General features: G+C 31.1%; 1 protein-coding gene across 2 annotated transcripts in view; it reads left to right on the top strand.

The window, feature by feature from the left end:
- Positions 1-24,716, top strand: part of LOC127276932 (glutamate receptor ionotropic, kainate 2-like) — a 588,544-nt gene that overhangs the window by 359,208 nt on the left and 204,620 nt on the right. For both annotated transcript variants that reach the window (XM_051297684.1, XM_051297685.1), the window contains exon 11: positions 23,472-23,627. In XM_051297684.1, coding sequence (XP_051153641.1) covers positions 23,472-23,627 — 156 coding nt within the window. The remainder of the gene's footprint in view (positions 1-23,471; positions 23,628-24,716) is intronic.

Genomic DNA, 24,716 nt, shown 5'->3' on the forward strand with positions numbered 1-24,716 from the left:
TATCTAAAAGATGGGAATTTTTTTTATGCATGAAACAATATTGACATTTTTAATATGATACAATCACTTGTTTAAGTAAAAGTGACACATTAAAAGTGGATAATAATCGTTCCCTCTTTCAAACAGGTAAAATTCTTTTAATACTGTTACAGTGCAGGCTTAAAAAATTGTCTTTAGACGTTTTTAATATGTACTAGCATATAAGAAGTGACGATTATTATGGCAAACAAAATTATTGTAAATTCCTTTTTTTCAGGGGAGTAGGCAAAAAAAAAGTTTTAGGAAAAATTTTATGATTCTCAGATTTGTCAAAAAAATTCAAAATTTCAAGGGGTGAATATTTTTCTTTTCTTTAGCATTTATAACACCGAAAAGATTTCAAGAAAAAATTATTTCTTGAAATCTTTTCGGTGTTATAAATGCTAAAGAAAAGAAAAAAATTATCTTGATATATATTCAGACGCAGAATTTTGTTATCTTTCCAACCATCTAAGTTACAAGTCTTTAACTTTTTTCTAACTTAAAATATTTTGTTTTAAGTTCAGCATCAAAGGACAATGTTAAAAATTGTCGATTTTTCGACCCAACAGGGAACCTCATATTATCATATCAATTCTCTCATTACTTCATAAGAAACAAGAAATACATACTAATTCAGCCTATTCATGTGCGGAAAGCGGTGAAATCATCCCTTTCTTTGATCATGTATTTAAACACAGCCATTTATAGAAAACAAGGTGTTCATTTCATGACTATTTAGCTTCCTTATCATGATACACATATATGGATTATTTTCCGCAAACTATAATTTTTCAGGCTCTAATTTTTTTTATATGTTTGAAATACACAATGGGTATTAACATTATTTCACTTCTATTTCTTAGTAGAATAAGCAGTAAAAATGATTCTACACGAAATCTATAATTTTGAATTTATGGAGTAGAGGATGTTTCCTACATACAAGATACTTTATTATTAAAGTTATATTAATTAGTAATAATTATTTCATTAATAACTAAAAATTATTTATTATTAAAATCACAAAAAAGGAAAGAAATGAAAATTGAAATTTAAATAAATTGAAGTATAGAATAATTACTTTTATTAAGAAAGTATACAAAGTAAAAAATGAGTTTATTTATATTAAATAATTAAGTAGCTGGATGTTGTAAAGGGATACGCGCCAAGTTAAAGAAATGGAGCGTATTCTTTATTTAAAACTAAAAATTTTGTTTCCAATCAAAATTATTTTTGTAGTCCCAAAAGAAACTATTTTATAAAATATTTATTGTAAATATACTACACTTTGAATAAGTTATAAGTATTTATTAATATGACTTTAATAACCCCATAATATTATATAAATCAACTAAAAATCATTAATTTATAATTTCCAATAGCAATTTTACAAATTTTTCAATTATTTTCGGCAAAATATTAGCTCAAACACAAACGAACCGACTTATGCATGTAGATTGCCATGACACCTTACTTCTTCCTTGTATTGTATGTATCGCCTATTACATTTGAAGCTCTGCCTAATAATATAAACTATTTTGTTTTTATTAAAAAATCTGTGATTTATAATAATAACACAGCCCTGTAAATTTGGAATTTTTTTGTGCAAATAAGTTACCCGCAGTCGGTAAGACAGATTCCTACTTTATCAGCAGCTGGTAAGTGAGAGCCGAATTCAAACCCAGTTGGTAAGGTAGGAATCTGTATTACCGGCCGAGTTTTGGTATAAGTTCACAATAGATGGCGCCACTATTTGTTAATAAATTATTGTTAAATAGTTGATATTTCATAATTTTGCATTAATATTATCAATTAAATTAATATCTTATTTTTTCTTAAATAAATATAAAATATATACAATTTATATATTTTATTAATTCTATTACTAGTTATACTTATAATTAATTTATTCTAGCAATTTTATTTAGTTATTAATATTTATAATTAAAGGTAAGTTAAATATTTAATTTTTTTATTAAATTTATCATTTTACACTTTTAAATGCAAATTGAATATCGTGCGTTACCGGCAGTGAGTTGAACTCATAATAGTTCTGCTCTTTCACCGATAGTTGTGTAGCGCGAAGTGGTGGGAACAGAGCGCACAGTGGGGTAAGAGTGTGTGGTGGGAGTAGGACACTTAATGTCTACGAGCTCAGCCGTAGTAGCTCATTCGCAGCAGCAGAGCTCAGAGCAGTCCACAATGTGCTTATTAAGATTTTCAGTTGCAGAATCCTGACGATGAGGTGTCGTTCCCGACGACGCCACCGGGGACTCCGTCCAGGTATCCCTGGCACAGGCCAGAAACGCCACCATCCTCGGTGGAGCTGGGGCCTCCACCATCATCTCCAGAGGCTCCAAGAAGACCGGTGACTGTCGTGAGGCCAAGGGTCCGGACACAGGAGGCCAGGGTGCCAACTCCTCAACCGGAGGCTAGAGTGCCGACACCCCCACCACCGAGGTCACCGACAACACCTCCCGGCCCAGAGAGGAGGAAGCGAGGAAGGCGTCGACGCCGTCAAGCCGCCATTATTTTAAATATTTTTATTAATTTTTTAATAAACGTGTTTATTTCGTATATCATTAAATGTTTATTTTACGCATGCGTGAATGGGTGGGGGTAAATATTACAAGTGGGGATGTGTAAAAAAGTAGGAGTGGGGTAAAAGTTCTAGTGCGCATGCGCGAGCAAAATTTCAGGTATATATTCGGGATCGCGAGCGAATTTAGTCATTCTCTCTTCAGTTCGCAGGTGTTTCAGCAGCAGCAGTCTCCCTTGCCATTTACTAACTATCTTTTTGATATTTATTGTATTATTTGATATTTTTTTGATTTTTATTGTATTTTTTGATATTTATTGTGTTTATTGTATTTATCTTTTGTATTTCTTAGGTTAAGTGTGTTCTTTTCTAGGTTAAGTAGTTTAGATTGTAAGTCTGTTTTTTTCTATGTTAAGTTTTTTAGCTTGTAAGTGTTTCTTGTGATTTCAGAGATGAAGCGGAAGGCCACAACCACCGATGGACCACGTAAGTATCCGAACTACAAGACCATCCTCGATGAATGTGACGTCACGATTCCACTCATCGAGGAAGCTCTGGACCTGGTGTCACTCCTCAGAGACGTCAACTCAAGACGTGTATTTATCCAGTGATGGATTGCAGAATGCTCGAGACATGAAAATCTGTTGTCAAGCATTTTGAAATAGATGTATTTTACACATCAAAAGCAGAGATGTGTGAGCATTCTGCAATCCATCATCAGATTTCGCGCTTTGTTTGAGTCACATGTTGTAGATGGCTCTGGAATCGGTAATCCAGACATTAATAAACGCCTTCTATGGGAAGAATGTGAGAGTGCTTTTGCGTGTAGATTGTAAACTAATTGGATCCTAAATTTAGTTTATATCGATATTAGTGCGTCCTCGGACGATCGTCCACACTTTTCCAGGATCACATTAGAGGTGCTCTAATAAAACATGGTGTCATTTTGGTGTATGGTGTTCTCATCGCACATTTTAAAAGGGTTGAGAATGGTGAGGAGGTCGTTAAGCCTATACCTTTTGGCTCTAAGGCTAAAAGTATTTTCCCCACCACTCTCTTAGATGATTGGTTCGATGAGAATTTCAAACAACCAATCTTGCGCAGCATTGAAGAGTTTTGCAAGTACAATCCAATGCGTGCAAGCTCTTATATTGGTTTACATCCACAAATTAGGAACAAAGAAGCTTGTATCAATGTGCAAAACAATGATGACAATGAATGTTTCAAGTGGGCGGTGCTCTCAGCCATGCATCCAGAAGTATCAGATCCTAAACGTGTAGAAAATTTAAAAAATTTTAAAGATGAGTTAAATTTTGAAGGGATTGAATTCCCAGTAGAGCTAAAAAATGTTCCGAAATTTGAAAAGCAAAATGACATTTCAATTAATGTATATGGATTATAAAAAATAATGGTAAGTTCTCTGTACATCCACTTCACCTTTCAGCGAAAAAAAGAGATAAACATCTAAATCTCTTGTATGTCACTGACGTCTATGTAGATAAAGGCGTCGATGGTGATGCATATTGTGAAAATGGTGATGATAATTTCATGAATTTCTATTATGTATGGATAAAGAGTTTGTCTGCCCTTTTATACAAACAGTTATCAAATCATGGAGGTAATAAGTATATCTGCAATCGATGCTTACACTATTTTCATTCTATAGAAAAACTCAATGCACACGTTGAAGATTGTAAGAAAGTGAATAAGTGTAAAATAACGCTGCCGAAGCCGATAGACAGTATTATCAAGTTTAAAATCTATAAGAATCGAGAGAAAGTACCGTATGTGATTTACGCCGACTGTGAAAGTTTACTTCATCCAGCCGATGAAGATGTAAACAATTTGAGTAAGACGGAAGTATTTCAACGCCATAAGCAATTAAGCATCTGCTATTATTTGAATTGTAGCTACGACGAATCTCAATCTGTTTATGTACCATGTCCGAAGCATGAATCTGATCCAGCTAAATGGTTTGCAGAGGAGTTTAAGCAGATTGCTGAAAAAATTGATGAAGTATTTAAAAATCCGATATTAATGACTGCATTAACTCCTCAAGAAATCAGCGATTTTAAGCGAGCGACAATATGCCATATTTGTCATCAGAAAATAGCGGCAAGCGATAAAAAAGTCCGACATCATTGTCATCTTACTGGCAAGTATATTGCACATATTTTTATTGCACATGAGTCATGCAATTTAAATTTTCAAGATTGTCAAACGATCCCGGTAGTGTTCCACAATTTAAGTGGCTATGACGCCCATTTTATAATTCACGTGATTTCAACGAGCTTTGAAGGTAAAATTGATCTTCTCCCTATTAACAAGGAGAAGTATATCGCCTTCACAAAACATTTCAAAGGGAGTGAGGTCAAGTTTCGATTCATTGACTCTTTCCGACTTATGGCATCATCCCTAGAAAAACTCGCATCCTACATGGACGAGAATAAAATTGTAAACGCCGTTTTTGCCAGTACGGTGACTGATATGGATAAAACTAAGTTATTAACGCGAAAGGGTGTTTTCCCCTATGAGTACTTTGACTCAAAAAGTAAGCTTGATGAGACAGAATTGCCTCAGAAAGAGAAATTTTACAGTACTCTTTATGATGCCGGTGTTTCTGATGAAAATTATGAGAATGCGCAGAAAGTTTGGTCCGAATTTGATTGTCAAAATCTCTACGACTATGTCCACTTGTACATGAAAACAGATGTATTGTTACTTGCCGATGCCTTTGAAAACTTCCGCGAACAATGTGATATTGCGTACGAGTTAGATCCTGCACACTCTTATGCGACTCTAGGTTTAACTTCGGATGCTATGCTCAAAAATATACTGGCATAGGATTGCAACTTATAACCGATTTTGATATGATGATGTTTGTTGAGTTGGGTATCCGAGGCGGCATTAGTAAATGTTGCAACCGCTATGCAAAAGCTAATAATCCATATATGGAGAATTTCGACAAAAACAAAGATACAAGCTATCTCATGTACTTCGATGCCAACAATTTGTATGGCTGGGCAATGGCTCAATCGCTCCCTTATGGCGGCTTCAAATGGGTTAAAAATGTTGACGACTCTCTTAATTTTCATGTACCTGACGATTCCCCTGTTGGGTACATTCTAGAAGTCGATTTGGAGTATCCGAAAGAAATTCATGATACTCACAAAGATATACCATTTTGCGCCGATAATAAGAAACCTCCATTGTCAAAATAGGAGAAATTGTTGACCACTCTCTTACCCAAAGAAAAATGTGATCCATTATCGAACGCTAAGACAAGTTGTGGCAAACAATATTAAAATTGTGAAAATCCACCGTGTCTTGCAGTTTAAGCAATCAACCTGGCTTAAACCGTACATCGACTATAACACAATGATGCGAACTAATGTTAAAAATGAGTTCGAAAAGAATTTGTTCAAGCTTATGAACAATGCGGTGTACGGCAAGACGATGGAGAATGTCTGCCAACATGTTGACATTAAACTCGTTACAAAATGGTTAGGCCGCTATGGAGCTAAAGCTCTAATCTCCCGCCCAAATTTCAAAAGTCGAGCGATTTTCGACGAAGATCTGGTTGCCATTGAATTGCGTAAAGTCGAGGTACTGCTCAACAAACCCATCTATGTAGGGTTAAGTGTGCTTGATATATCTAAGAAGCTAATTTACGATTTCCATTATGGTCACATTTTGAAAAAATACGGTGATGCTTGTAAACTGCTGTATACCGATACAGACAGTCTTATTTACGAAATCAAGTGTAAAGATATTTACAAAGACATGAAAAAAGATATTGACAAGTTTGATACATCTGATTATCCCGCGAATAACGTCTATGATATTCCGCAAGTCAACAAAAAAGTCCTCAGCCTCATGAAAGATGAGTGCAACGACAGAATTGTAACTGAATTTGTTGGCTTGCAGAGTAAGATGTACAATGTACGCGTCGAAGATAAAGATTTTATTAAAAAAGCTAAAGGTGTTAAAGCCGGCGTTGTTAAAAAGACAATTAAATTTGATGATTATGTAAAATGTCTGCGAGATTTTGACATTCAAACTCGGAACACAATATAATATTCGATCGCGGCTTCACAATCTTGAAAAAAAATGTCGGGAAATGTAAAGGCTGTGAGAAAAGAAATAAATAGAACAATTGTATTTTAATTTCATGTGTTTTTTCTTTAAAAATTCCTTACATATATATATTATAACATATGACTAAAACTTATATTGATATTGATGTAACATTGATTTAATATTGATTTAACATTGATTTAATATTGATTCAACATTGATTCAACATTGATTTAACATTGATTTAATATTGATTCAACATTGATTTAATATTGATTTAATATTGCTTCAACATTGATTTAACATTGATTTAACATTAATTTAACATTGATTTAACACTGATAAACATTGATTTAACATTGATTTAACATTGATAAACATTGACTATAATGTATGTATATACTATAAATTATACATTTGCTTTGTCTTCCCAAGTGTTGTGAGAGTTATCAAAACCAAGCCACTTGACAAGAACTTTGTTTCCACGTGTCCTGAGAATTTTCTCAATAAGATAAATGTCTGAATATTTCACTTTTAGAAGCTCCTCTTCATAGAATCCTCCACTGATGGGTTGATCTTGGTAATTCTTGAGTTTGTAAGTCACAGGTTGAGTTGATTCCACTTTATCAATTGTAAATATTTCAGTAGTCCAATTAGGAGTATAACCTTTTTCGAAAATATTTTTATATTTGATAACTCGCACTTTGTCACCAATTTTAAATTTAGATCGTCTTAACGGAATTTTTCTGAGCTTGGAGATTCGATCTTTTAATATATCAACATGTTATGCAGTAACATCTTTAGGCTTCATTCCAATTCTTCTATGTTTTGTGTCATTATAAGTAGAAATGAGGTTAGGTAATATATCATACCACTTGTAATTTCCTCTTAAACTGAATTGCATCCACATTTTCCTTTTAAGTGTTCTATTAAATCTTTCAACAATAGATGCTTTCAAGTTACTGTATGTTGAATAAAAATTAATTTTATGCTTTTTCATTAAAGCTTCAAATTGAGAATTGTAGAATTCTTTACCTTTATCGGAATGAAGTTTCTTTGGAATACGTCCTTTTTCAAATATCAATTTCATTGCGTTAGTAACATCTTTCCCATTTTTACTTTTTACAGGAACAGCCCAAGCATACTTGGATGAAATATCTACGACTGTAAGTAAATAGTTGTAACCTTTGTTTATTTTTGAATAAGGTAGCATTTCAACTAAATCTGCTTGACAGGTGTCATCAATATCACACATTTCTACGCGACGGCGATGGAAATTTTTTCTAGCCTGTGTATGAAGTTCATTTACTACTATTAACTTTTTATCAGCCATCATTCTTTAATAAATTTAGCTGCATTAAATATAAATTTTGCTGTGATTTAATTTGTTTTAGTTTTTCGTTAACTCTGTCTTCAATAATTTGCATAAAAAGATTCAAGTCATCAATAGATGATCTTAAAGATGACGTAACTTGGAAAATAGTTTTTATTTCGTTTTTTACATTGTTTTGTGCAAGTCTTAAATTTACTGCATCATCAGCGTCTTTAACGTTACAAAGTCTTTTATTATCTATATCAAAGTGTCCACTTGAATTAACTTTAAATCCAACTCCAGTAGATCCACGTCTTACTATTACTGTTCCTCCTTGACTTAGAGGATGTCCGAACACATCAATGCTCATTATTGAAATGAATGACATTTACCAAAGCACACCTTAATATATGATTTTAGCTTCACATAATTCCTCAATAATTGACATAATTTAATTATTATGACTAGTATTGCCAGCTCCTTGAGATGCCATAAGTAGTCGAAGACGATCAACCAATTCATTTGGATCATCCCAATAAATATAGTCTGGTTTAAAACTTTTATTCGCAATCATAAATTTAGATAGTGAACTACCACTTATAGATGATTCTTTTGTAGATGGAAATAATTTCGATATAATATTTATGTATTTAAAACTTTTATCTCTATGAATAGAGTTAGAAGAACTATAGTTTTTTCTATGTGCATTGGAGGTGTTAAGAATTTGTTTAATATTGACTATAAATTATACATTTGCTTTGTCTTCCCAAGTGTTGTGAGAGTTATCAAAACCAAGCCACTTGACAAGAACTTTGTTTCCACGTGTCCTGAGAATTTTCTCAATAAGATAAATGTCTGAATATTTCAGTATTCATATCATGATCACTAATGTATGATTTTTCAGGTTTGTTTTTAAATAAAAGTTGTAGTAACCCAGAGGTGATTTTAAAACGTTTATCTCCAATATCTACCATGTGATTTTTAAAGATTATGGTTTTATTACCAATCATAAGGGAACCATAATTAGCTTTGCGTATTCCATGTATCATATCCAAACATTGTTTTCTATTATGTTTTATCAAGAATATATATTTACTAACTAATTTATCAATGTCAGATCCGGGTTTTAGTGTTTCACCATCATCAGTACTAATATAATTTATATATCATTATCATCATCATCTGATTCAGCTTTATTTTCAATATCTTCTTTTTTTTAATTTTAACATTGTTATGTTTATAATCTGTCAAGTTAAAAATTTTTTGTAAAGGTTGAACTACTGGCTTAAAAGTTTCATTCAAACTACCCATACAAAAGAATGTCCTTACATTGTTTTGCTTTTCACAAGCAATATCGTCAAATATAAATATTGAATTTTGTTTTGCATCTTTAGGAGCAATTACTTCTTCATGATTACTAAATGGTAAATATTCAACTCCATCAACGTTACTCACAACTTGTTCCAAAAACTTATATTTTGGTTGTTGTAATGATTTTGAGTATAAGTAAATGTTGTCAAATCTGAGATCACTTGGATCTAGAATTAGAGACAGTAATACATTTGTTTTACCACAATTTGATGGTCCACAGAAGATTGCACGAATACTACCTGATAATAAACTACCATCGCGCTTAACTTTCTTCTCTTGTTGTTGAACAATTGAGTCCAGATTTACGACTGGCAGCTTATTAGATTGTTCCTTGAATCGCATCCTGATGTAGACTGTTGTAAAAGGTATCACTACAGCACTTATATAACCTTTCAGTCATTCTATGTTAAACTTTCATAGAGTAAGGTATGATTATTCATCATCGCTCTCGAGGGAGAGGTTTAGTCAATAGTCTTATAAATAAGTTACCATTTAAATTACATCTGCCTGGTTATCAATATTGTGGACCAGGCATAAAGTTAGCAAAACGTCTACAAAAAGGTGATTACCTTTAATCTTCTGGACGCCGCTTGTAAGGAGCACGATATCTCATATTCGAAAAATCGAGAAAACGTTGAAGCAAGAAACACTGCTGATAGAGTTTTAGCTGAGAAGGCGTGGGAACGTGTTACAGCAAACGATTCCAGTTTAGGTGAAAAAGCTGCTGCTTTAGCTATATCTGGAACTATGAAAGTTAAATCAAAATTAGGTATGGGAGTTAGGAGAAAGAGAAAATCAAAATTAGGCTTGGGTGGAAGGAAGAAAAAAAAGTTATCTTCTAAAAAACTAACTGCACTCAGAAAAATTGTAGATGCAGCTAGAAGATCCATAATTCCTGGTAATGATGCTCAATCAACAATTAAAAGTGCTATTGAAACTGCTCGGAAAGCTGTTAGAAATGCAGGTGGTAAAAAGAGAATTTTAGCACCGCGCATCTTGCCTGTACCTTCGAAAATTGGTGGTTTACTACCATTAACTCCAATTTTTGCTGGATTAAGCGCCCTTGGAACACTTACTGGAGGTGTAGCAGGTGTAGCAAAAGCTGTAAATAATGCAAGTGTAGCAAAAGATAAATTAAAAGAAGCTCACCGCCATAATAAAGCAATGGAAAATATTGCACTTAGTAGAGGTCTCCATTTGAAACCCTATCGACAGGGATTAGGTCTTCATTTAAAACCGTTTTCAAAAGGATCAGGCCTTTATTTAAAACCTTATCAAAGAGAACAAGGAATAAAAAAGTGTTCAAAAAAAAATTTTGATACTTCCTAAACGAGCACTAACTGACTTTGAGTTGCTCAAGTATGTTAAAGACTTGAAAATTTCTAACCTTAGAGGGGTTTTTATGCGAAATGAATTGCCGACAACAGGACCGCGAAAAAATGAATCAGCTTTTATTAATTTAGATGATAAAGATGGTTCTGGAACCCATTGGGTTGCATATAAAAAAGTTCATAATAAAGGTGAATACTTTGACAATTTTGGTAATCTTCAACCACCATTTGAACTTGTCAGTTATTTAGGTTATAATACTCTAATACAATACAATCATAAAAATTATCAAGATTATGATACTTTTCATTGTGGTCATTTATGTCTTAAGTTTTTATGTGGACAACTTGAAATCACTCAAAAATATATTCTATATAAATGATGGTATTTCTATACATCTAATCAGTTTATAAAAAGTCATCATCATGGATGAATCGTTTACTTTAACTATCTCTGGCAATTCATCTATTCTGGAGGCTGAATATTTTCCTCCAATAGAGCTATTATCTAATAGAAAATATGTACTTGGCTTAGTTGAATTGTTAACTTTCAATTCAATTCCTAATATTGATGAAGGTAAAAATAAATTTTATATTGATAAACAAGTAATTACTATACCCCCTGGTAGTTATGAAATTGAAGATATTGAAAAATATATTCAAAATTCTATTGCAGATGGGGTATTAAAAATGGAAGAGACTTTAAATATTCTAAGTCCAGTAAAATATGACAATTCTCTAGCACACTATGAAATTCATGCTCATCAACCGTATGTTTCATCAGCATTTAATGATAGTGATGAGATTCGAATTGCAGTTCAACATCAAGATTTATACATTCTTCCCTCTAAAAGTACATTACATGTACATGGAAGATTAGTTAAAACTAATAATGCTGCTGTAGCAAGAACAGAACTAATTAGCAATAGTATTTGTTACATGTTTAATGAGATTCGTTATGAATTAAATGGGGTTGAGATTAATCATTGTAAAAATGTTGGTCTAACAACAACCATGAAATCTTACATTTCTCAAACACCTAATCAGATGATTTATGCTGAGAATGCAGGTTATCTTGATTTTGATGATGCTAGTAGAGTATCTAATTCTGATGGATATTTTAATGTAAATATACTTTTAAATATGATTCTTGGATTTGCTGAGGACTATCGAAAGATTGTTGTAAATGCAAAACATGAACTTATTTTAACAAGATCTCATACAGACCTTAATGCTATTGTTAACATTGACGGATTAGAGCGTGAAGAATTCAAAATTGTAATTAATAAAATTGAATGGGTGATTCCATATTTATTTGTTAGTGATCGACAAAAAATTGAATTACTAAAATACACTGGAAAAGATTCACCTATACGGGGTATGTCAACATTTTTGATAATTGTAATTTAACCAATGTAAAACTTTACTTAAATTCACAATACTATCCATATGGTAGTTTAAATTTAAATTTTAATCAAGGTCAATTTTCTATTCTTTATGATATGTATTGTAATTTTCAATCATCATACTATGGAAAAGAACCTGAGCCTTTGCTAAACAGAAATAACTTTAAAGATTATGCACCATTAGCTATCATAGATTTGCCAAAACAAAACGAATTTTTAAAACAATCATCTGTAGATGTACGCCTGGAATTTGAAGCTAGTGATAATTTTCCTCCTAATACAGCTGCATACTGTTTAATAATTCATGATCGTATTATACAATATACACCAATCAGCGGCGTTGTTAAAAAAGCAACGTGATTGGTGGTTGTAATAGCCAATCAGAAGAGAGGAAAAGGTGTTAGTGGTGGGGAGGAGTGACTATAAAAAGAGCACCTCTATGCAGCTTGGGTCATTCCTCTGTTACAGATAATATGGCGTTCGTCGTAGATTTCCAGTGCTTCGAGAAAGCTTACAACGATTTCATCATTCTACCACTGCAAGAAGATGCTCATCCATTGGTCTTCTTCTTCGAGCCACCATATACCTGGAGCCGATTACCTGCAAGATACAAATGTGAGAATCGATGGCTTATAAATAATTATCATGGTATTGATTGGACTGCTGGTGATATACCTTATGAAGATTCACTTTCTGTATTAAAAGAAATATTAGCAGGTTCACCTACTGTTTATGTTAAAGGTTTAGAAAAACAAAGATGGCTATAAAAATGCACGTTAAATGTATTTAATTTGGATGATTTTCAATGTCCGTCGTTAAAGAGTTTAGAAACAGATGATGAAAAAGCATGTACTAATCACTTATACAACTATAAAAGAGGAGCTGTTAAACATGTATGTAATCTGCGAAATTTGTTGCTTCAACTATCAATGTACTACGAAATCTTCCAGAAAGTCACGATGAAGTTGACAATTGTACGTTAAAAGATTTTTATAATGATTGTGAGAATTTTATATTTAGTGAATAAATGTATAAAAATGTATTAAAATCTGTTTACCTTTATTTACCCATTCTTACCATTTTATTATATGTTTAAGCTATTTTTGACGAGTTTAAGCATGTATAAAATGTCTTATAACGTCACACAGTGGGTGTGGCTAACTTCTGAGTGGTGCGGGTATCACACATGTGTGGAAAAAATTGAGATGAACTGCGCATGGGTAGAAGAAGGAGTGAGGGTAAATATGAAGAGTAGGGGTAAAAAGTCTATTGCGCATGCGCGAGAAAACTTTTTGGGTATAAATAAGAGGTCCATGAGCATTTTTTGCTCATTTTTCTTTTGTTCGCAGTAGCAATGGATCTCACTAAAATCAATGCCATTGGTCGCATGGAAGCTTTCCTACCTACGAAGCCTCTTTCCAAGTTGACTCCTGGACATAAGTATCCTATAACGAAGATCCAGGTTGTCAACACCAGGTATGGAGTCAAGGTCGTCGCTGAGGTAGATAAAAAGTTCAATACATTCCTACCTTCAAGATTTGTACCAATGTTCAGTGATGACTCGATATGCTTGGACCAAATGCAAGAAGCTATTATTAAATGTATTTTTAAATAATTATAAAATGTACATACGGATAAAGTATATATCATAAATATATGCCAACTGAGAATATTTTTACATGTGTACATTCACAAAAGATATAAATAATTAAACGTATACATGTACAAAATATATATCAAATATATATATGAACTGAAGAACTTTTCTTTACCTACATACTATACAAAAAAACAAATAATTAAACGTATACAGGTACAAAATATATATCAAATATATATATGAACTAAAGCACTTTTTTACCTACATACTATACAAAACAAAACAAATAATTAAATGTATACAGGTACAAAATATAAACTGAAGCACTTTTCTTTACCTACATACAATCTATAAAGCACACATATACCTCAGCAAAGAATGGTAGATACATCATAATTTAAAAAATATATAAATAAGCATATTCAGCCACTTAGAAAATAAACACACACTGCATGCAAGGTCCATGAAATGAAAATTAAGAAAAAAAAATTAAATCTTGAAATGAAATAAACATGATAAAAAAAGGTTCTGTAAAAAAATGTGTTGATTTAAAAAAAATAAAAAGCATACTGCATGCTAGGTTTATTAAATAAAAATTAAGAAAAAAAGGAAATTAAAGCAAACAAAAAATAGGAATTTTAAGAACAATTACTGGGAAATTGAATCATAACTGAGCTAGCGCCCCTTCTTCGTGGCAGCCGTGGCGAATTTTTCCATAGTCTTAGCAATGCGCTGCCTTGAGCTCAATTTCAAATTCTGAGGTGGGATGAGAACAGCTCGTCGTTGACGCGGTGCTGCTTGAGGCAGCATTTGACTGTGCGCCGGTCGCTGTAGACACGGTACTGACACCGTGTCTGGTGAGTCGGTTCGTTGAGCAGGACCTCAACAGCCTCCTCGAGTGGCACCATGACTGGTGGCGGAATCACCATCGTAGGGCGAGTTGGAACTCGAATCCAGGGATTTGAATCCGCTGAGTAGTCATATGCAAAATTTATTATAGGGGGATCTTGAAATGGCACTGGAACTAACTGTTGATCTCCTTGTGGCACAGCGATTGAATTCTCTGGCAGTTGATCTCCTTGTGGCCCAGCAATTGGATTCTCTGACAGTTCATCTCCTTGTAACATATCGATTAGACTCTCTAGCAGTTCATCTCCTTGTGTCAAATCGATTAGATTCTCTGGCAGTTCATCTCCTTGTGGCAAATCGATAGGATTCTCTGGCAGTTCATCTCCTTGTGGCACAGCAATTGGATTCTCTGGCAGTTGATCACATCGATACTTTTGTTTCGGAAATAGCTTTGAATCTGATGGGTCATAATTTATATTTGACATTGCTTCTAAGTATTCCCAAATTCTTTCCAGTTTAGTCTGTAAAATAATTGTATTGCTAAATTAAAAAGTGAATATTACAAATAAAAATATTATTGTAAAAGTTAAATAATTTTGTTCGATAAAAAAGTCTTCACAAGTTATCGTTACTGCAAAGAAAAGATTTTTGGAAAAGTTAGATTATTGTATAGAAAATTGAAAGAAAAAATTGAATTTTTTCGTTAGATATTAAATATATTAGATTTTATCAGTTATATTTACGAGAATGAATAGATTTTTACAAAAGTTAGGTTATTGTTTTATTAAAGAAATCAACCAATGGGAACATTCAATTCTTTCAGAGCTAGTCGAATATCGATTTGAGAGTATTGAAAAGAAAATCAGCGCGAAATTCGAATTTCAAAATGCTCGTTAAATAATAATAAAATAAATTAATGGTTTAACTTACCTTAATTAATAAATTTCTTTAAAAATTTAAAGAAATAAATAATATACCTAAATTTTAAGTAGTATTAATTAATAAATGTGTATATCTTTTAAACTTACCTTAATAAACAATTAAAATATATTAATAAATCAATTACAACTTACCTTAGAAAACATATTGATAATTAGTTATAAGCAATAAACATTTAGATAATAATTCCTAATAAATATATTTATTAATAAATAATTAATAAATTTGACAAATTAACAACGCCATCTACTTTGACTTTTTACATCTACGCTTGACAATGTAGCTCAGTGAGTAAAACAGGAAAGCAACCAACATTCTCCCGGGAAATTTAAATATTCATATAGTCCAATTAGACTAATTACTATTGGCGCCATCTATTGGGTGGCTAGTAAACTAAGTCGGTCGGTTAAACAGGAAAGCAACCAACATTCTCCCGCGAAATTTAAATATTCATATAGTCCCATTGAGCTAATTACTAGTGGCGCCATCTATTGGGTGGATAGTATACTAACTCGGTCGGTAAAAAAGATTTCCACCTTACCAACTGGGTTTGAATTCGACTCTCACTTACCAGCTGCTGATAAAGTAGGAATCTACTCTACCGACTGGGGGTAACTTAGCCGAGATCAGAACCTGCCCCAGAACCACCATAGTTATACTACTGATATTATTGTGAAATTATATAGTAAATTATATTTGAATACAAAGCTGGGTTTAAAAACTTTTCATCACGTCAGGTTTTCGAGAAAAAGGGGGTCGAAACCCCTAAAAATAGCGTTTTTGGCCATTTTTTAAAAATTGTAGAGCTAAACACTGACGTGCTAGAACCATCGCTATTGACAAAAATTGACAATTGATTTTTGCTCTTTAAAATGAGCCAAAACCTAAATTGATTGCATGCACCATTAAAGCAAGGGGTAGGTCTATGTCAAGGCGTGCAAGAGAAAAAGAAACACATTACGGAGGTCCTTATAAATTAGTCAGATTTACTTCAAAATGGCAAATCCAATATGGCGGTCGAGGTTTATAAAATTTTTTATAAACTTCGCCCGCCATTTTGAATTTTTTTTAAATCTGAATAATCTGTAATCAGCGACCCCAAAAACCCCTGAGTAACCATTTTCATGTAAATCTGATTAATTTTTAAGGACCTCCGTAATGTGTTTTTTTTCTCTTGCACGCCTTGACATAAACCCACCCCATGCTTTAATGGTGCATGTAATCAATTTAGCTTTTGGCTCATTTTAAAGAGCAAACATCAATTGTCAATTTTTGACAATAGCGATGGTTCTAGCACGTCAGTGTTACGGTAGTGATATTTCCAGTTTATTTTATGTCTCTTTAAAACCTTTATTACTTTTTTAACGTTCATTTATAATCATTCCCTGATACAAAATTGGTTGTTGTTGACATATTATTTTTAATATTGTGATTATAAAAACAAAAAAATCGTAAATGTAAAAATATCGAAAATTTGGGGACAAAGTTTAGTGACGTTTTGTAAATAATGAATAAACAATATAAAGTAAACCAATACACCTAAATGTAGGGAGTCTAATCATATTAAAGATTACATTAGCAGATTTTTGCTTTTTTAATAATTTTTTTATAAAAACAGACATTTGAGGACTGTTTTATGTGATTACACTGATAATCGCTAACAAAAACAATTTTCTTATGTGGGTCCACTTAGAATAACGAATCCAAAATTTAGTCCATATGACACAGAACGATAATTTTTTAATACGCAACTGATATACGTTAGGGACATAAAAATCACAGTTTGTGGAAAATCACCCATATTCAAGATTAAAAGAAGCGGTACAACTAAAATAGCAAACAATTTTAGAAATACTGGTAAAATGTAAACTTTATATACATCAATCGATTCGTTTTCATGCTAGGAATACAATTTAGACAAGAAATAATTAAAATTTCTATATAAGAAAAAGTTATTTCAAAAAATACAAAAAACCATTTTTTTCAAATAATACAAAACTAAGTGTTCATTTCATGACCATTTAGCTTTCTCATCATGATACACATATACATATTCAAGTTTAAAAAAAGGATTACAACTAAAATAGCGATAAATTTTATAATTATGGGTAAAATGTAAACTTTATATACATCAATCGATTTGTTTCCATGCCAGGAATACAATTTTGACAAGAATTAATTAAAATTTTTATATAAAAAAAAGTAATTTCAAAAAATGCAAAAAACAATTTTTTTCAAAAATTCAAAAAAATGATTTAATTTATAGATTTCAGTAAAATATAAACTTTATATAGGTTAATCGATTCGTTTTAATGCAAGAAATAAGTTTTTTTACCAAACAAAATTAAATTTACAAAGAAAAAAGTATTTTGAAAAAATTGTAAAAAAAATGTTGTGAATATATTCGGAAATCCTTGTCAGATTTTATGTATTAATGATTGCAATACACATACACATACATACATCTGGACATATGCTCAGAACTTCATATATATAAATTCTAGATAGAAATGAGTCCATATAACCCAATTTTAAAACATCGAAAATCGTCACGAATGCAAAGCTTCCTCATGAGAAAGCAAAATTAACTAAACGAATAATCTCATGTGAAAAAATTATTTTAATGTATTATTTAAAAATATGAATATCATAATTAAAGCAAAAATCAACCCTTTTAAAAAAGAGTTGATTCAAAAATTCAAAAAAATGATGTAATCTATAGATTTCTGTAAAATACGAACTTTATATAGGTTAATCGACTCGTTTTAATGCAAGAAATAAGTTTTCTTACCAAACAAAATTAAATTTTAAAAGAAAAAAATATTTTGCAAATTTTTTTTTTTTTAAATTTTGAAAAAATTGTAAACAATAAAATGTGAATATATTTGGAAATCCTTGTGTCAGATTTTAGGTATTAATTATTACAATAAACATACAAAATTTCAGGACAATCCGTTAAAACGTTTTTGAGATAATTTGTTCACAATATTTTGTGACATACACACACATATACACACATACATCTGGACATTTGCTCAGAACATCATATATATTAATTCTGGATGAAAATGAATCCATATAACCCAATTTTAAAAAATCAAGAATCGTCACGAATGCAAAGCTTCCTCATGAGGAAGCAACAGAGGTAGCATAATTTCCGAAAACAGTTTAGTGAAAACTAAAATAAATTAATTCTTTGAAACAACTAAAAATATTTGTTAGTATAAATTATTAATTTATTTATAAAAAGTATTAAAAATTTTCTGAAAAATATGTTTATTATTATAATGTAAGCATGTTCATTTTGCTTCCTCGTAGGAAGCTGTATAGTGATGACAATTTTCGAACTTCCTGAAATCAATTATTTTAATAAATTTTTTACTAATATAGTTATATTTCGACATGAGGAACAAATGTCCGGATGTATGTATGTGTATGTATGGCACCTCTACTTGTGTACATATTATCTCAAACAAATCTTGACGGATCGCTCCGTTTTTATGCTAATGCTACTTACTAATACCAAAAATCTAACGCAAGGATTTTCAAAAATATCCACACAATTTTTTTTGGGACAATTTTTTCAATAAGTCAAAAATGCATTTTTTGATAAAAAAGCTTTTTATTATAAAAATTTCACATTATTTATTTTGAATACGTATTCTTTGCATTAAAACGAATTTTTTAACCTATATTAAGTTCATATTTTACCTAAATTTATAGATGAAATCATTATTTTTATTTTTTCACAAAATTTAAATTTTTTTTTCTTTTTTCTTAATAAAAATTATCAAAAATTTTATAAATGTAAATCAAATTAAATATTTTCTGCGAGGAAGCATAATGTTCGTGAAATGAACATCACATTTATGTAATACAATGTCCATCCCTTCTTGTTCTGTAATATAGTTATTATTCTTACTTTTACAAACAATAAAATTATATTATAATACTAATATAATAATTATAATTACATTATATTTAAAACAATAAAATCAATTAAATTAAACCTCGAATTAAACCATAGCTTATATTAATAAATAATTCATTAATTACCCATAAAATGAGTTCTGATTGGAATTTCTCGAAAGTTGTTACTTGAGGTTTTTCAGGATCACTGATTACGAATATGATATTTGTTTTTAAAAATTCAAAATAGTTTTAAGAAATTAACATTTTTAAATTTTTTTATATTTCAACCGTTTTATAGTCATCGAAAAGACTGAAGTAGAACAAAACATAATTCCCAAAGACAGTTTAGTGAATACTAAATTAAATTAATTCTTTGACACAACTCATTATATCCGTTAGAATAAATTATTTATTTCTGAAAAGTATTAAGGATTTCTTAAAAACATAAAATTTTAAGATAATAATAAATTTATTATAATATTATCACAGGATTACAGTGAAATCGACAATCGAAGAAAACTTTTTTTTCAATTAATATGTGTTTTTTGAGTAAGAAAATCATATTTTAAATTTTTTTCCCTCGTGCAATTTTTTTGTAACAGCAAATTATGCATTTTCGAGGTGTGTCGTCACATAAAGTCACCGGTAGAGAAAGCAGTTAATCCAAATGTAAAAAATAAATCACTATTTTAAAGATAATTAAATTACCTCTCAAACCAATAAAATCCATTCAAAATTGTCAGAGTTACAGTCGATCAAAGTTCAAATTTCAAGCAAATTTTAATGATTTTTAGACATTCGTCGAACTTTCGCTAATTTTTTCAAAGTCAAACAATGAAAAAACAGGTAAGTTTTAAAATTTTTATTAATAATATATTTAATTACGAAACTTTTAAGCCTTTATAGACCTCGATCGGATAAAAAACGACAATTCTACACTAGATTTATTGAACAAAGTACTTTTTCACTTTTAGTACAATGTCAGTTTTTCAAAATTCAAAATGGCGGATCCCGTATATTATGATTTTATTTACGTTATCGCGTAGTGACAATATCTAGTCCAATTATATGAAATATAATACTATTGAGAATAAAATCAAACCAGACTAGATATTGTCACTACGAAATACATTTTTAAAATCAAAAACTTTGTACTATTTCACAATAAAAGGTCCAATAATAGGTCAATTGATTCGTTTTTGAATATTCATATAATATTCAATATATTAAATATATTGTTCATAGTGATATTAAAGATACATAAATATTTTTTAATAAATAAGGCAAATAAGGATGGTTTTTAAAAATTTTTTAATTTCTAAATGACAATAACTCTGGATAAAATAACAGTATGATATTTGCTAATAGATCAAAAGATGCGTCTTGAAAAACTCTATAAAACTAGAAACATATGAATGAATTGAAATATGTAAACAATAATAAATACAATTTCAACGAAGCGAGCGTTAGCGAGAGTGGATATGACGCTAGTTGATTTATTAATATATCTCTTAGTCTGTATGCCCAGTGGGCACCGGGCGTCTAAAAGACGTCTTTTTCCGCGGACATCTTGGGACTTTGATGATAATGTCTCGAAGACATCATAAAGTCATACAAAGTACTTCTTTAAGACGTTCTATGTCTGGCCAGAAGACGTCTAAAAGACGTCTGAAAAGGACGTCTAAAAGACATTCGGAAAGGACGTCTGAAATACGTCTTTTGGACTTTGAAGTTTTTTTCTTTAGAAACTTCATTTTGATTTTTGTTTTATTTGTACACGTTTATACAGAAATCAGAAATGAAAAAATTCCACCCGGACCTAGGATCGATTCCGCGATACGTCGGGTTCAAACTCTACGCCTTAAGCATCTAAGTCATCGGAGACAGATAGAATCCTTTACAAAGTTTACAAACTTCTTTGTCAATGTAATGAATCAAACTTAAGAAATTTGTATAACATTTATTTTAAACAGTTTCGATATTTACGTTGAACTTGGAAAATAAATAATGAAAGTTATTTTTATAAAAAATTTTCTATTTTCAAAATCTGAAAAAGACGTTTTTTAGACATAATAAAGACATCTTTATGAACACTAACTACATAACATCTAACATCATTAACAAGAAAATTTCTTATTGTGAAAAATGTCCATTGGGAAAAACGACCCATTTTTGGGAAATATGTTCATTGGGAAAAATGGCCATTGGGAAAAAAGTCGTTGGGAAACGCGGATTGGGAAAACTGTCTACCAATCCTTTTGTGCCATGCTGATAGTTATTTCATTTTGTTATATTATTTTTTTTATTTTATATTTATTACTTTTTTTTTACGGTATTTCTAAAAATGGTGAGAGAAGGTGGTGTTGTGACTAATACAACTTAATAATTTAACTTAAGAAGGTGAAGTTGGCATTGACGCGTTTACGCGTCAACTATTTTTTTCATATGCCCTTTTGTGCCCCAACAAAACCCACCGTACGGATTTGTTTCAAACTTCCTATTTGGGAGTTTTTGGGGTCGCAGTTTACGAATCCATTGTTATTTTCTCAAAATATAAAATGGAGAACAAAATTTTCAAAAATTACTTGAATTTGCTTAAAAATTGTTACTCGGAGGTTTTTGGGGTCGCTGATTACGAATTCGATGTTAGTTTTTCAAAATTCAAAATGGCGGATCCTAGGGTCCATTCAGTAATTACGTAAGGACGATTTTGGCTAATTTTGACCCCACCTACCCCCATGTAAGGATACGTAAGATTTTTCAGACCCCCCTCCCCTTATTACGTAATTATTATGAATATTAATGTAATTAAAAAATTAATTACAACAATACAAATGGAAATTACTTGGCAAATTCTTACGAAAGAGTAACTTCTACCCCCCACCCTCGACGTAAGACCATGTAGAGATTTTAGAAACCTCCCCTCCCCCTGAGGACCTTAACGTAATTAATTAATGACCCCTACATAGCGGACTTTCTTCAGAGATCGTTTGGATTCGCTTAATAATTAGTATTTAGGAGTTTTTGGGGTCGCTGATTACGAATCCGATGTTAGTTTTTCAAAAATCAAAATGGCAGACAATATTCAAAAAAATTGTTTGGATTTGCTTAAAAATGAGTACTGATGAGATTTTAGGGTCGCTGATTACAAATCCGAAGTCAGACTTCCAAAATTTAAATTAGCGGATCCAATATGGCGGATGAATTATGACAAAAATATTGGTTTCTTTGAAAAAATATTGGATTGTCGTGCAAATAGGTGTCTTAGGGTTTTTGGGGTAGCTGATCAGCCTTTTTTAATTTTTCCCAATTTTAAGAATCTGACGTTAGATTCCGCCATATTGGATCTACCATTTTGAATATTCCAATTTTTAAAAATATGACTTTAGATTCGGAATCATCGACCCCAAAAACCCTTGGATACTAATTTTCAGGAAACAAATTTTTCTGTACGTTTTGGGCACTTTTTGGTGAATTCTTTTTGCCAACGAAGGGGTTAATAAATTTGAGACAAATATTTAACTTATAATAATTATTTATTTCAATGAAAATATCCTTAGACTACGACCATTGGTGAGATTCTGATAAAATCGGTTATGTGTCGAAGACCAAAAAATACATGGTACGGGTAACAAAAGTGGTGGGAGTAAACCAAAATGGAGGTACAATTTTAATAACATTTAAAGTGCAATTTGCAGATGGTGCGACGGGGAAGAGCACAAGTAGTTCGTACCTAGATTATTCTGAATATACAAAGTTTGTAGGTTTATAACATAGCCAATATAGATAAATATAATCTTAAAGGATAGTAAAATCTATCTCTTCTACGAATTTTTAAGAAGGTATATCAGTATTGGTATAAAGTAATAAACTTAATTTTTAAATATTGACAGACTCACGATTAGCGACAACTAAATTTTGACAAGCAAAAAGATGAAAATAAAATTTCTAAACATCTGTTGAAAGTCTCAACAGATGGATACAGGACAGTTATAAATTTTGGAAATCAGTTACGTATAATAAAGTTGTAAGTCATTTGAAGGTCCGAAATTTAAAAAACATATCACAATATATAGAATAATTTGGTTTGATTTTAACTTTTATCTATTATTAATTTCAGGATGACATTTCAAAGAATAGCTCAGCTGCTAATGAACTTGGTTTAGCAAATGTTGGCGGAGTTTTTGTCGTATTGATGGGCGGTATGGGTGTCGCATGTGTTATTGCTGTTGGTGAATTTGTTTGGAAAAGTAGAAAAGTTGCCGTAGAAGAAAGAGTGAGTATAAGGAATTAAGTTTAACAATTATGATGATTTTTAACTCTTTATTATTTCTCACTAATCAATAACACAGCCATACAAAAGTATATTAAACAACAAGGGTCTATATATTATTGCGTCTATGTCTATTATAACGCATTTCACAGATTTTTGGAAACTTTTTGTATCCTTTATTACCTATTAATTAAGAGTTATAAAACTTTCAATGACCCTTCTTACCTTACTCAATAAGGGTACACGATCGAAAATTCAGGTATAATGCGTAGTTTCTATCTCTCTCTGTTGAAGGGAATGAAATAATATTTTTATTACTCTGATAGTAGTAGATAGAATTTTCTACCTAATTAGCATGTCTAGATACAAATTAATGGTAAGGATAGCAAAATTCCCCCCCCCTATTATATAAATGTCAAACGTGTACAATATTATATGTACTAGCTAAAAGAAACGCGCGTAAACGCGCGAGATATCTGCAATTTTTTATGAAAAATTAAAAATTTATTTTTATTTGACGGACACTTTTTGGAATTTTGATCTCACAAAAATAATAATATTATTTTTGTAATCGTTACTGTATTACTATTTCAACATTATGGTGTTATAATAATATAATACCTATTATTGCCCAGTCAATATGACCTTTAAATTTTGTACTCAAATAAAGATTATACAATGCTACGATCGTCGAATTGTCAGCAATACATTTAAATGACCCATCTCAGGATCCATGCAGGGTGAATTCCTATTTTGTTTACCACAAGGCCCATGAACTTAAAATCGCTTTACAATGTTAAAAAGTTCTGGATTCTTTATTTCGTCTGTGATTTCAGCACATATCATTTTATTTAAAGTTTCTGAATCGCAAATTTGTGTACGTAAACAAATAGTTAAACGCACATGTGTCAATCCACGCTTTTTTCTTCTCTATGAAAGACGATAAATATAAAATTGTAAATGAATAAAATTACAAGTACCTTGAGTATGCTTAAGGTTAACAGTCCATCCAGGATCACCATAAGGAAACATTGTAGGATATGTCATAGGATCAAAATTTTCCCTAACAATAAGACTAGAAATTATTTTCTT

This window comes from Leptopilina boulardi, unplaced genomic scaffold, assembly GCF_019393585.1.
Source record: "Leptopilina boulardi isolate dan_hultmark-lab unplaced genomic scaffold, ZJU_Lbou_2.1 LbouV2_156, whole genome shotgun sequence".
Classification (NCBI taxonomy): domain Eukaryota; kingdom Metazoa; phylum Arthropoda; class Insecta; order Hymenoptera; family Figitidae; genus Leptopilina; species Leptopilina boulardi.